The sequence below is a fragment of the Urocampus carinirostris genome, chromosome 2 (assembly GCF_059441175.1).
Source record: "Urocampus carinirostris isolate Australia breed hairy pipefish chromosome 2, RoL_Ucar_1.0, whole genome shotgun sequence".
NCBI lineage: Eukaryota > Metazoa > Chordata > Actinopteri > Syngnathiformes > Syngnathidae > Urocampus > Urocampus carinirostris.
In genome coordinates, this window is record NC_142350.1 from 26542461 (window position 1) to 26557584 (window position 15124).

Sequence of the window (15124 nt, forward strand, 5' to 3'; positions counted from 1 at the left end):
CTTACCTCACTGTGAATGTGTGAAACTGGAGTGCATGCCCAATTTCGTTGTCACAATATGTTAACCCATTTTGTAACAATGACAATAAAGATATATTCTATTCTATTTCTATTCTATTCTATTTTGTATTTTTGTTGTTTCTTGTAAAATGTAAAACAACGACGCAATACTGTAATTGTAAACATCTGATTATAAAATCCACTTCATGCTACAATGACACCCAATGTCAATGGAGCATTTAGCCTGACTTAACTTGCAAGTAGGGTTAGCGACTCTGAGAAACAAAAAACATCTCAGTTTGCTTTTGGTTTTGGTCACCACTAACTGCAAAAATCCAGGGATCTCTGTGATGTTTATTGGTTAGATAGGATGCAGACTAAATGGCGTCCTCCCCTCCAACTAATCTTCAAAGTCTTCCTTTTTTTTCTGCAGGAAAACAGACAAATCCCAGTACACTGGCTGTTCTGTGCATGAGAACAACAATGGACAGGCCACCTTTGAGAATCCCATGTACAACAGCAACACAAAAACTGCAGAGGGGAAAGTGGTCCGCTTTGACCCGAATCTCAACACCATCTGCACCATGGTTTGACGCTTGCAGCATCCCCAGGAAATACTTTTCTTTGCTTGGCATTTATATATATATATCCACATGTTTAGACTTTTTCCTGCTGATGCCAAACAAAGCCACCGTATTTTCACGACCACAGGGCGTACCATGTAAACAGTAAAAGTTCCAGGAATTTACTACAGCTATGCTCCAAAAATATCCTATGGAATACTGCAAAAAACAATATAGAGATACTACAAAATAAAAGTACAGTAATAGAATAAAAATACAACTGGAGTAATACTACAAAAACAGGCTGGTTATGCCCCCACTAAGCAGTCTTTTCTTCACAATAACATGCGACGGGTCATTCTGAGTCGTTTTGTTCACACCAGAGTTTGCCTCATTTGCAGATCAATTGGGAAACTATTCCAGTCAGTTGGCGGTCCTTTGGGCATTCTATGCAGGAAGTCCAATTGGCTTGGCTGTGATGCTGCTAGTGTTCAAAGGCGCAGTCTCCATAGCTGGTTCCATTTCTGTGTTTAACACATGGGTCTCCAAATCAATTTACTTGGGGGCTAGACTAGAGTCGGAACCTGACGTGGCCCAACCTTTTTCAAAGTCTTCATAGAAACTTACCGAAGCTTACATGCAAGATGCATCCAATGTCGTTTCAGCTTCATTTCAAAAACAATCTAACACGCGCTAGCAGACCCTCCTTCTGCCTTTTCCTTGTAAAAAGATATATTGCAATCAGTGTGCAAATGTCATTATTTGAGTCAGCAAATTTGTTAAATTTTATAGTCTGTGATCTGTACGCACTGTTGTTGGTCATACCTCAAAGCAGCCAGTAGCTCGCATCGATATCAAACTTTAGCATGTAAATTTTAAAACGCTGTTTAGCTAATTAGCACGGAAGAAGCATATCATGAGGCAGGCCCAAAACTACTGTCTTGAGGGCTAGACACCCTACGGCATTAGCATCCATGAGTACTTGCGCAAACAATGGACACATTGCCTGTGATGCAACATCTCCTCTGCGCACGCGGGACATGGTGGCGTTCACACAGGACATGCATAGAAGTCACAGGAGACTTCATACACGTTGCATTTAGTTGGACATGTGCACAATCTCACAAAAACATCGGATTTCACCCAAAATTCGGAATCCAGCCATAAGCTTTGCAGTGTGAACCTAGCCTTATATACACGCCCACACCTCACCCTTCAGTGGCTTCATCTACATCTCCAGCACGTTAGGGCGCACCGCACAATTTGAAGTAAATCTGAGACTTGAATGTGCGCCTTATGGTCGTGAAAATACTGTACTCAAAAATATAAAGCACACCAATACTGATGTCCCCTGCCTTTGGCAGTTGTAAACACAAAAAGGTTCAAAATGGAATTGAGGAAGAAGTGCCTCATTACCTTCTTTAGAGTCGGTTAAAAAGAGAGCTTGCTGCACTCTGTGAGTGTTGGAATAAAAGCCTCTGTTCTAATAGTTATATGCTGTTTAAGGGTATTTATATCACGATGCCAAATGATGTGTCATTATTATTTCCCTCCTTCTGTTCAACATTGGTACTGAGGTGTCATTTTTGGGGGGTGCCCTTTTCCAGGTTGAAAGAAATGAAGAAGAAATGTCTTTGATCCCAAGGACAGTCATGATGTCATATCTTTATTGACCCATTGCGCACACGCGACCTAACCAGGTGACGACGCCATGACGGACGGCAGTAAACCCTAATAAACACCCCGTGGGTGAGGCCAGTAAACTGTACACGCAACAACAACAACAAAAAATGCTATCCAGGCCAGTGTTCATTTTACCTCTGCAAAATGATGGGTCCCGGGGACTCGCATGCTCAAAAATCTATGGGTCCCCAAAATGTAGTGTTATCGAGGTTGAAATAGTATTGCGGCAAATATATAATATAAATCTATATATTCATTCAGTTTTAATCATCACAGTTAATTGGTAATACAAAGCAGTTATCTCTTCAGATTTTTCAGTTCACAATATTGTACATTATCAAAAATAATATTGCTGAAATATTAATCTATATTTTCATTCAAGTTTAATCATCACAGTTAATTGGTAATACAAAGCAGTTATCACTTTAGGTTTTTCAGTTAACAAAAATATTGTACATTATCCAAAATAACATGTAGCCTCCATTATCATCCTCCTCATAGCGTAACCAGGAATATGATTTTGTCCATCTTGGCAGAAAAGTCCTTTTCTTGCTAGGAGTATTCTTTTGTTTATTTTCGTTCGTCGAATCGTTCGCTTCAACACACGTGTTTTCCTTGCCTCCGCGATCTTTAGAAGAATTTCTCCGCCGTTTTTTCGTGCCGGAATTATTGCCATTGTTATCACTTTCTGCATTATGTTTCGACTTATTACTGACACTGAAGAAATGACCAATTTTGTGTTGATTTTCACCTTCCCTCGACGACAACCACTACAACAATGTTGAATCTCGAAGCAACGAGATCTCGTTTGCCGACCAAAACAACAATGGCGGATTATGCTATGTTGGGCATAATGTCGTTATTGTGTTGTTTTTCAGTAACAGTTTATTGTACCCCCGTTTTAGTCATTCCGTCCATAATGTAAAATAAAAATTGGTTACGTATGGATTAAAGCAACAAAAACAACCCGAAGAGCTGTTTGGTACCTAAAAGAGCTGGCTCTATTTAGTGAGCCGAGCCAAAAAAGCCTGTTCTATGAAAATAGTCGGAATTTCCATCCCTACAAGTAAATGCGGTGTTTCGTATTTCCTTATAGTGCGGAAAATACGGATATTTTTTCATTTTGTTCTTTTGGTTTTTCTTCTTTTGTTTCCTTTCCCCCTTAACATTTCCTTTTTTTTCCAGCTTCTTTCTTATTTTGTTCTTGTTTTCCCTTATTTATTTATTTTCTTTTGTTTCTTTTTCCTAGCTTTTTCATTCATTTTTCTTGCCATTTCCCTTTTCCCATTTTTACTAGCGTATTTCTCCTCATGGGCAGCACGGCGGCGCAGTGGTTAGCGCTTGTGCGGCACAGTTCATGTCATGGGAACCTGTCGTGGGTTCAAATCCAGCTCCAGACTTCCTGTGCGGAGTTTGTATGTTCTCCCCGTGCTTGCGTGGGTTTCCTCCGGGCACTCCGGTTTCCTCCCACATTCCAAAAACATGCATTTCAGGTGAATTGGCCGGTCCAAATTGTCCCTAGGTGTGAATGAGCGAATGAGTTGTCTGTCCCTGTGTGCCCTGCGATTGGCTGGCAACCAGTTCAGGGTGTCCCCTGCCCACTGCCCGGAGATGGCTGGGATGGGCTCCAGCCCCCCCGCGACCCTAATGAGGATAAGCGGTACGGCTAATGAGATGAGATGAGATTTCTCCTCATTTTTATCCTGCTTTTCTTTTATTTTTCCCATATCTTATTTATTTTTACTGTTTCATTGTTTTTCCTTTTATGTTTTATTTTTACTTCTTCGGTTTCTTTTTTGTAGCTTTTTCTTTTCTTGATTTGTCTGCTTTTTTCTTACCCCTTTTTCCTATTCCTCCTTTCTTTTTACTTCAGTTTTTTTTTTGCTTTATTATTGTATTCTTTTTTTTCTCTCGTTTTTGCTTTTCTGTTTTATTTTCTTTTGTCGGACTGCCCTTACTACTACATCCAGTTTTCTTTGGGTGGGCAAAGTGTGTGTGTGGATGGGCACTGACCACTCCACCCTGGTAACGCCCCTGGCGTGACTCATACCTACTTAACATTAAGTCGCTTGCGAGTACATGGAAGGTACCCTTTATTAAAAAATCCTTGCTGTAAATTCTGGAGTACTTTAAGGGCCACCAGTCCCTCTAATTGATTGCAGATCAAATCAGTGGAGTAGGATATGGTAAAAAGCGCTGGTTTTATTCCTCTGCCGTGGTTATTGAGATTTCTTGCTCAACTGTCTTCCGTCATGGCGCTCATATTTCCCGGGAATGCAACGTGAGGTCACGTGCGAAGGGTCTATACACTCCTTTTCTACCGTTGCTAACCAATTGAATACACTCCCATTGACGAATGATACTATTTAGATTTGATTCCTGATGTGGAATGAAATTGTTCTAGTTCCAGCGGCAACGCTTTTACTTTTATTGCGCAACATTATCACCTCAAATGACCATAATTTCATGACTCGTTTGTACATCACGGATTGGTTTATTTTTTGAAATGTCTTCAAATAAGAGTATTTAAATCGATACATATGTTTTTAAATGTAATCTTTGAGTGGGTGGATTTTACCGGTATGTGATGAGTTACATTGCATCTCTGTATTTAACTTGACTCTGAATCAGGGGTGTCAAACACATTTGTGCTCGGGGCCACATGGCTGAAATATTATTCTCAGGGGTGCTGGAGTAACAGGTTAAAATAAAAGAGAAAGAGATAGAGGAAAAGGGAAAGTGAGAAAAAAACAGACTGAGGCAAAGAGAAAGTCTAAAAGAAAGATAAAAAGGGACAGAAAAAGAGATAAATACCAGAGAAAGAAGAAGAAAAGGAAAAAAGAGAGATAAATGTCAGAGAAAAGGAGAGGGAAGGAGGGTAAAAGAGAATTAAATGAGAAAGAAAGAAAAAAAAATGATTGAGGCAAATAGAAAAATATACAACGAGAAAGGGTAAAAAAAGAAAGACAATAGATGGAAAGAGGAGAGATAGAAAGATTTAAAAAGAGAGAAAAAAATTAAGAGACTGAGAGAAAAATTTCAAAACAGAGACCTCAAAATAAATGGAGTATGAGAGAGAGAGATAGAGACAGTCAAAAGTAAAAGAAAAAAAGAGCATGATAAAAAGGGGTGGGAAATAAAAGAGAAAGAGAAAGAAAATGGGAGAAAAGGAGAACAAGAGAGAGAAAAAGGCGAGAGAAAGAGTGTGAGAAAGAACGATGAAGTGTGGTATGAGAGAAAAGGAGAAAGAGAGAGTCAGAAAAAAAGAGAAAGGGGGAAAAACAGAAGAAGAGAGTAAGATATACATATAGAGAGAAAATAATACAAAGGAAAAATGGTAAATAATTGGGTGAGAAAGAATACAGCTACAGTTGTTTTGTGAGTGGCGCCAATTTAGTTGAACATTTAGTGCCTCCTAGTGGTACAGATAAAAACCCTTCCCTTTAGTAAAAACAAAACATTGATTTGAATACTAGACAAAATACATGAACTCTCATACAAATATTAGTTTTTAGAAATAGATAATTGGTCAAGGAATTTATTGCTTTGACACAGTGGAATCCCCCGCTTCGGTCGCCACCATGTTTGTCGGGCATTCAGCTGTGCTATGTGGCTCTGGCCCTCGGTCCCAACAGAAAACAGTGCCATCTGGTGGTCGAATATTACACACTGTGGCTTTAAGACAACTACAACGCTTGAGTAACTCCCTCTTCTTGATCAGCATGCACATATCTAAATTCTCAAGGAGTACAAGGCTTTGAGCTAGTTCCTCCTCACCCAACCATTTACAACAAGTCACCAATCAGTTTGAGAAATGGAAGAAAGTGGATCATAGCAGTGCCTGGAATACTGCCCGGGCATATAAAACACATTGCTCTTTTGTTTTGTATCACTTTACACAATGGAGAGAAAAATAGAAAACTTACATACAATTGGAAATAATACCATGTACACTGTTCCACGGTTAAACGACATTTAATCGTGTGTTTATCGATATACCACACCACTTTTTGACAAGATGAGTCAAAAGGATATCACAAAAAAAAAATATTCTTCAGAAAAACACTGATCAAAATTAAAGAACAACAATGACTTTGGCATGGAAGACAATATCTGATGGTTACGACAGTCAGCAATTGGAAGTGTCCTTGCCTCTGCTGTCAATGACTTCAACGCAGTTTCTTACACTGTCTGATGTGATTTTGGCCCATTCTTCTTTACAGTGTGGAAACAATTACCCATTGACATCCTCCGTAGTGACCTGTCCTCTCTTCCATTTGTCTTCTATGGACGACCTGCCTTCTTGGGCAATTTGAATGAGTTTGTAGTTGTGTAAAGATTCAATATTCTTGAAATAACTAAATTAGAACAATCAGCTTGTCTAACTTGTTGGTGACAGGAATGAGTGGAGAGGTGTAGTAAAAGGATAGTGGGATGTTTGACACGTTCTAAGGGATGGTCAGGGCACACGTATGATGCGGCAGGGGTAAACCAGTGAAAGCTGTCGGGCCAGACAGAAGAGTGTGTTGTGTCACCCTGACCCGAGTGATGTTTCTTGTGTCCCTTTTCATCCGGAGGGACGAAAGCATGACCAACTTAGGTGCCCATCTTGTTTGGGTGTTTGGGCATTTAGGTTGGCCATGGTCAAAAATTTGTTGTGTTTTTTGCTACTTTTTCTCTTTTTTGATTTTCTTTGTTTTTGTAAGTGTTTGTCTTGCTGTCGGTCACCCCTCTTGAGGGATATGACCAAGGTAGATAGATAGATAGATAGATAGATAGCTTGTCTTGCTAAGGCTAATAGGGTCATCTATTTCGTTTTTACCTAGACAACTTGCTGCCGGAGGCTTTCAGTCTCCTTAGAACGGCGCACCATCTTGCAAAGTCAGTTTAACTGGCAGTTAGAATGCCGGTTAAATAGGGGTTGACAGATAGTCAAGGACATAAGCACCATCAGTGGGAGGCACCTGAAAGGGTTCTTTAATTTTGACCAGTGCATTTTGGTAAAAAACGAGTTTCGGGTTGAAGTGTTTATGTCCATTTTGTGGAAAAGTGTGTTGGCACAATGGTAGAGACACAACAGAATGTCCTTCAACTGTTAAGCAGTAAAGTCAACCTTTTTCCCCCAAGAATTATTCAATTTTTTTGGTCAATTGTTCACAGATTTTGTATTTGTGGTGGAATCATTTGGCGACAATGTGTGGTGTTACTGCATATTATGTCATATATTTTGAAAAAGAAAAAAATACATTTTTACTAAGGATAGATTTAAAAGAATACCAACGAATTCATACGGTTGATAACCCTCAGACATTGCCGAGGACTTCTGAAATATCGGTTATGGAAATGTACATAGAGCTTTTGTAAAGAAATCTATTTTTATTTGAATCAACATTTGTAAGTTATTGAAAATGTAAACTTCACATGTACATGTTATGTAAAATACAAAATGTTTTGTATTGTTTTTCTTTAGAAGCAATGTATATTCCCTTAATTTGTATATAAAATGGAAACTCGAATGAAGTTGTGTTTGCTGTTTTCTTTGCTTCCTGGCAGAGTCCAGGTCAGCATTTTTGGACCCAGAAACGACAGCCGAAGAAAGCCGTTCTGAAAGAAAGAATGGAGGAGAAAAAGAGAATGATGAGGAGAGAAAGAAAGCGAGAAAAGAGAACGAATGATTGAGAGAGAGAAACAAAGAGAATGAATAAATGAAAGATTGAGAGCACAAGGAAAAAAGATAGAAAGAGCAAAAACAACAGAGAAAGAATAAAAAGGAGAAAAAAAGACAAAGAACAAGTAAATAGAATAAATAGAATAGAAAAATGGGGAGAATGAGAAAAAAAGTGAATGTATAAAGGAGACAAAAAGAAAAACAAAAAAAGAGTAAATGAAAAAAAAGGATACAAAAAAGAGAAGGACAGAATGGAAGAAAAAAAAAGAAAAATGAGAGAGAGAGAGAGAGAGAGAGAGAGAGAAGAGGAAGAAAGAGAAAAGAGAGAAGGAAGGAAGGATAATATTAGTACAGAGTCATTGCCTGCCGGTGAACGGTGATTCAGAACACCACTTAGACCAGGGGTGTCAAACTCATTTAAGCTTCAGGGCCACATAGTAGAAAGAAATTCTCATTGGGGCTGTGCTAGTAGAGTTAAAGACAGAAGAAACAAGCAAGAGAAAGATAGAGAGAAAAGAAAGCAAGAGAAAGAATGGTTAAAAGAAGGAAAGAGAGAGAACAAGCAGGAGAAGAAGAGAGAATGAGAAAGAGAAAGACTGTCACGACCATAACAGTAGTGGGACCCAGATGCGTAACGTTATTCACAAGTTTATTGAAGTATAGAGGAAAGGCAGTGCCAGCGATCCGGTGGTCGCAGGACACGGGAAGCAAGCTGCTCACGGGATTGTAATGTGTCCCGAATGCGGGAGTGGATCTTCCGGAGCGGGAGATTGTAGCGTAGTTAGACGGAAAAACAGGTCGTTAGCCGGGACGGGAGATCAAAACGTGGCCGGGGTCAAAAAACGGCTCTTAGCAGGGGACAAATGGGGAACTCATGAACGGACGAGTGGAAAAAGGGTGACAAAACGGGACTGACGGGAGTCAGCGTCAAAAATGCTTGCCCTGTGAAAACAGAGGTTCGCTGACGGACTGAAAACAGGCGAGTGAAAGGACTAAGCTTAAGTAGGACGGGGAACCAATCAGGTAACCTGCAGCAGCTGGCGCCAAACGAGTGGGCACAGGTGAGTGAAATGAGTCATCATGACACAGACACAGTAAAAGGGGGTAAGAGAAAAAGAAAGAAAGGGTGAGATAAAGAAAAAGATGCAAAGAGAGAAAGCCGAAGAGAAAAAGAAAAAAAGGATGAGTTCAAAAGAGATCTAAAGAGAGAGAGAGACAAAAAAGAGACAAAAAGACAACGAGATACAAAGAGAACGAAAGAAAAAAAGAGAGAGTCTCTCTTTCTCTCTCTCTTTTTTTATTTTTTTCTCTTTCAAATCTTCTAGTCCGGCCGGCCCCTGTGAGAATGTGGCCCCAGATGACTGACATCCCTGGTTTAGTTGAAGTCTGAGGACCTGTATGCATTCCCGAGTTTTCTCAGCAGGGGTCGCTAAACCTCCGTGGTAATTCTCATCTCTTTGAGCCAGCTCTCGGAAGTGGATGACGGTAGCCTGCTCCCCACCAATCGAGAGCCGGTTTCCTTCGAGACGCTTTTTTTCCACTCCTGTGATTGGTCAATATGCATTTTTCCCTTTCGCGTTCACTTTAAATTTCTTATTATTTTGTATTCGATTTTTTTGAACATTCGCAAATATCTTAACGTTTTGCCTGCATTTGACGGGGTTAGCTTTTTGTTTTAAATGTCAAATGTATTCTAGTAATAGTTATTCATAATTATTTGTTGTTGCACTTAAAAGTCAATATTTTCAATTGACATTTGTTGTGTGTTTTGACTTTATTTAGAATAAAAATGCTCAAAGTTCAAATGTGTTAAACCTTCCTTCACTGTAGAGTGAAAAATTGTATTTTAATTTGGTATAATAATATATTTTTTTCCTTTTTTAAACAATAAACTATCAATAATAGTTTAAACATGAATCACCCAATTATACAGTAATTAGTAATTTCACACAAAAAAGAACATTAAATATAAGTTAAAATATTCACAGATCGACATGTGTAAAATACCAAACAATTTGAGCTTTTTACACATTAAACACATTTAAAGTTAAAATGACTGAAAATCAAAAATAACATTCACTCCTCAGTGCTGTAAATAAATGATGAAATAAAAAACAAAAGAACAATTTAAGTTCTATGTTAACCAATTTATAGACAGATCCTGTAGAAACACGCAAAGTAGAACAAAAGCAAAAGATCAGCAGATTAAAAGATTGAATGCATTCTGCTTCAATATCATTAAAATAAATCAAAATTTGGCTCATTTTTCTGCTTTTGTCTTTCGTATCGAAGTCCATTATTACCCAACACCTATACTGTAGAGCACTTCCTGTGTTTGTAAACAAGTGTGTTGAAGCGGTGCATGCAATGTTGAAGCAGAATGGCAGAATTCGTGTCAGTTTATAGATCATATATAGGAACATCTCAAAATAGCACAAAGTATGTGCTAGCTGAGAGATATTGACTTTATTTTAGTCATCACATTCAACAAAAAAAACATTCTTTTGATCTGCTTAATCACACAATTGATGAGAGCATAGGTTTGAAGACCTTTACTAACTTCCATTTTGTAGAGACACCTACTGACAAAAATACATAGTTGATATTTTTGACTTGATCTTGTATTTCTTTCAGTTTTGTGTGTTATCCAATTGATGCTAAGTTGATACTGTTTTTAAAATTGGGAACCTGAAAAAGAGATTTTACAAGATGCCAGTTCGTTATTTCGTTGTTATTTTATTATTGCGCATTGCTGTTCATTGTTTTATTACATCACAATCGGCCAATCATATTGCCGTTCTTTGATTTCACGCACGTTTTAGGGCAGATCCGATTTTATAACCTAGGAGATTTATTTGAAAGATAGGGCTCAGGGGAGGGCCTTAAGAACAGTTTTCATTTTACCATCATTTTTCTTCTCCACCTGTCCTCCTTGCAAGTTCAAAATCCATTATTGTCTTCTCTTTTTATTTTGAGTGTGTACTAAAGTTAAACCATACATCAACAACTGGGTGAAATTAACATGAATATTTTCCACATCTCACTACGCAATATTCACAATTGAACCCTAATTCAGTGGTTTTCAAATAGTGCGACAGGCCCCCCTGTCAAGAGGGGCGCGTTTGACCTTTCTAAAAATTCCCCTACACAAGGGGGCAGTGGTGTTCTCAGGGGCAAAGTGTTTTGTCTACATTTGGCCTCCACACAGTGCATCATGCATGGAGTATTGGTATTGAGTGTGAAGTGTAGCTAGCTAGGAAATGGAGCAGAGCCTCAAGTGACCCCGGAAAAAAAATCATTAACCCAAATGAGGAGACGAGAGGATTTCTTCTTCCAAAGGGGAGCGCAACAGAAGTGAACTGAGAAGCACTGCCCTAGTGGCTGTCCCGTGTGTGAGCGTGAGTACTGTTTTTCTCTCTCAGGGTGCACAAAAAGTACGTCGATAAGATTAAAAGAGCTGGACGGAATTTGGAACTTTGTTCCTCTCTCCTGACTGCTCGCAGCCTCAGTCAGCATGCAGTCCCTCTTCTTCTCCAATGATGGCAGCATTACTCAATTTCCCAGTCCCCTTCACTTTCCCTCTCCCAAAGTGATTCCAATTAGACAATTTGCCACCTGTACTAGAAATACCCCAGGCTCCTACCTCACATTGCTGATCGTTTTGATTCCTGAAGGCTTTCCCTTGCCAAAGCTTCTCCTCCCACGACCACCTTCTTCAATCCCCTCCTCGTTCCTAAATTCACCCAATCCGAGACTGGCCACTGAAACCACCTTTTTCAGTTCTCTCTTCATCCTAAGATATAATCAAGCCATATTTTTTGAATGGTACTTTCAGATTTCCCCTTCTATATTTTCATCACCCCAAGACCCCATCACTAGGTTTCCCTCACCTACATCTAAAGATTTCCTCCTCAGCCGTTCCAGTCCCATCCCCCTTTTACTCCAGGAAAGTTTTTTTGGGTTGCTTTCAAATAAACGACACCCTGGTAATGTTTGATTAAATCTCTTGTATTACATCCTCTTGTGTCCTGCGTTTGGGTCTGTCTGACACCCCTATAGTGCCCTCCTCGCTGTTTTATGTGGAAATACCATGTGAACAGATAGGCCGGTAATGACATTTGAAACGTAATGGTGTAATAATGTTTTGATAAATTCACATATAAGTCTCACCGGTGTCAAGTTGGGAAGAGCAAAGTGGAATGACTGGTGAATGTGAGCGTGTTCTTGATTCTATCCAATTCATTTTAGTGTGAGGGACACCTAGCAGAAAAAAACTCACGGTTGATTAAAGAGAAAAAAAGAAAGAAAGAAAGAAAGAAAGAAAGAAAGAAAGAGAAGGAGGAAGGAAGAAAGCAAAAAAGAGTGGGAAAAATAATTCAAAAAGAAAGATAGGAAGGGAGGAAGGAAGAAGGAAAGAAATAGTGGGAAAAAAAAAGAAAGACAGGAAGAAAAAGAAAAATGCAGAGAGAGAAAAGTGACAATGAAAAAGAGAGAGAGGGAGAAAAAAGCTGAGGAAGAGAGAGAAAAAGAAAGAGACAGAAAAAAAGAAGAAAGGCAGAAAGAGACAGAGAGAAGAGAAAGAGAGAAGAGAAAAGTAGAAAGAAAAAGAGAAAGACAGAGAAAACTGCAGCTGGTATTTTGACTTTTTTTATCTTGAACATCTCGTACCATTGTCTCGCGGGCCAGATTCAATTTGTTGGCGGGCCTGAACTGGCCAGCGGGCCACATGTTTGACACCAATTCACCAGGGGGATATGGCTTCGATAGATATATAGATAGATGGATAGAAGTAAAAAATAGTCATCCTAACGATTAAAGTCCAAAAGTACTTGGTTAAAAAAAAAAATAACTGCTCAAGTACTGAGTAACTGTAGTAAAGTCATATTTATTGATTTTTTTTAACAACCAATGAATCGGATCATCAAATCATCTAAGTCATTCTAATTAACAATAAATTACATTTAATTTATAAATAGATGAAAATAATCAAGGTCATTCAAGGACTTTAATAAACAATAAAAACAAAACGCTATAAATCAGAGAATAAATTAAGTACAAGTAGCACATATAAAGGATCTGCATGCAGAACAAGCTAGCCCTGGGGGCAACAACCCAAAACGTTGAAAGAGCCATATTGGACCATGAAAGCAAATTGGTCAGGAGGCACCGAAAATTCAAAGCCTTATTTAAGCCTTATCATGAACACAACGCATGCTGTATATATCATTACCCTATTATCAGAATACTCTGGAGTATGACGGGACTACTTTGTTATATGATACTGTTTAACTGCGTGACTATAATAATGAATTGCTTTTATAGGACGGCACGGCGGCTCACTGAGGTCATGGGTACCAGCCTTTCTGTGCGGAGTTTGCATGTTCTCCCCGTGCCTGCGTGGATTTCCTCCGGGCACAGTTTAAGTTTCATTTCTGTGCAGTTCAATTTCTCTTTCTCTTCAGGCTCCATGCTTGGCACCTGCTTGGCATGTGACACTGCCCCTTTGAAAAGTGTCTCTCACTTAGGGGACCCCGGAGAGAAAAAAAACAAGTGACTCTGAGAAATGGGCGTATTTACGTGGCAGGGGTTTAAGAAACGGCCTCAATGTAGCCTAAAGTAGCAAATCTACTCAAGTAAAAGTAAAAAGTACAGTGATTTAGACATATTCCCAGAAGTACAAGATATCGCAAAACTTACTCAAGAAAATGACTCAACCCACCTCTAGTGTTGCTAAGGAGAAGATAAGGTAAGGGGGATGAAAGGGAAAAAAAAGCAATCAAAATGTCACGAGTTAACCCATAATGCTCATCTCTCTACTGACTTGCAAATGACGTAAAAAGCAAATGACACTGTAATTCATGTATTGGGGGGATAAGGCATCCGAAATTGGTTAGGGTGGGGATTACAACCAAAAAGACATGGACCGGTATCAGGTCACTTGGTACCGCAAGAGAGAAAAATAGCTTTAATTATGTTTTTTGCTTATATCTGTATCGTAATAGTTTATCGACACCATTACGGTCACACCGAACTAAAAATCAGGCGTTTGAAGCAGCCGGTGTGTTGCCTGTGTATTCGAATGAGTTGAATAGAAAAGAAGAAACAGGTAGTTGTGTCATAGACCCTTGTAATATTAGTTGAACCTCACCATCTACAGATTTATCCTACAAAAACTGTAAACAATATAGTAAAATAACAGCAATTGATAACATAAAGTGAGTTTAATAAATTAAATCCAACTTGAATGGTCCGTTGTAGAGATGGGAATTCCGACTCTTTTCAGAGAACCGTTTTTTTTCGGCTTGGCTCATCAAATGAGCTCTTTCAGCTCCCAAATGGCTCTTTAGGTTGTTTTTGTTGTTTAATCCATATATTAGCATATATGCTATCATTATGAATGACCTTTAAAGGGGAAAAAAATAAAGCGAAATAAACACTTAAATATCAACAAACACGGGAAACATAAATTTGAATAATTAGAAATCTATAAAGAAATACCCGGTATATGAAATGCAAAACAATTTTAACCTTTTTTTATACTCAACAAATTCAAAGTCAACAACACGGAATGCCTGAAAAATGCAATTTGCCCAATTACAAGGGGAAAATAGCGTCTCATAAAGCCTTGAGTAGCTTGCTGTAGTCACCAATTCGCATTTTCTTTCAGCGACTTAGTAAAACTGTATTCGTAATCGCTATCCAACTATATGATAGTTGCTATTTTGAACGGTGAGCTGATCTGAAAAAACGCGATTTAACAAACTTGGATGAGAGCGACATACCACGCTAATGAAAACAGCGCCAGTTTGCGGGGCCACAAAGCAGTTGCCATTTTGCAGCCAAACTGACGCATCGGCTTTTAAACGTCAGTAACTGTAAAAGCATTGTAATGGCAGAAAAAGTAATTAGTTAGCTTACCTCGTTACTCAAAAAATAACGCCTTTACGTAATGGCTTTACTTATAACAGTGTTATTCCCAACACTGTACTCATGGATGCTAACGATGTAGCATATCTAGCAAATTGAAAGTTATAATGCTACCGGAGGCTGAACAGAGTTGTCCCCCAAATATGAAATTAATCGAAAACCTCACTCCATTCGCTACCTTGAATGCTTTCCGTGTTTTCGTCTGCCATGGTGTGTTGATTTCTACATGAACACATACCTGTCAACCTGTATGTTTTTGCCGTACAAAGTATGTTTATTATGCA

The 15124-nt window shown here is 38.8% G+C and overlaps 1 protein-coding gene across 1 annotated transcript in view; it reads left to right on the forward strand.

Moving 5' to 3' along the window:
• The window catches only part of LOC148371529 (CUB and sushi domain-containing protein 3-like), a 290824-nt gene extending 285263 nt beyond the window's left edge, over window positions 1-5561 (forward strand). Inside the window, exon 70 of the mRNA XM_088326066.1 lies at window positions 433-5561. Coding sequence (XP_088182192.1) covers window positions 433-592 — 160 coding nt within the window. The 3' untranslated portion in view covers window positions 593-5561. The remainder of the gene's footprint in view (window positions 1-432) is intronic.
• The last annotated feature ends 9563 nt before the right edge of the window (window positions 5562-15124 follow it).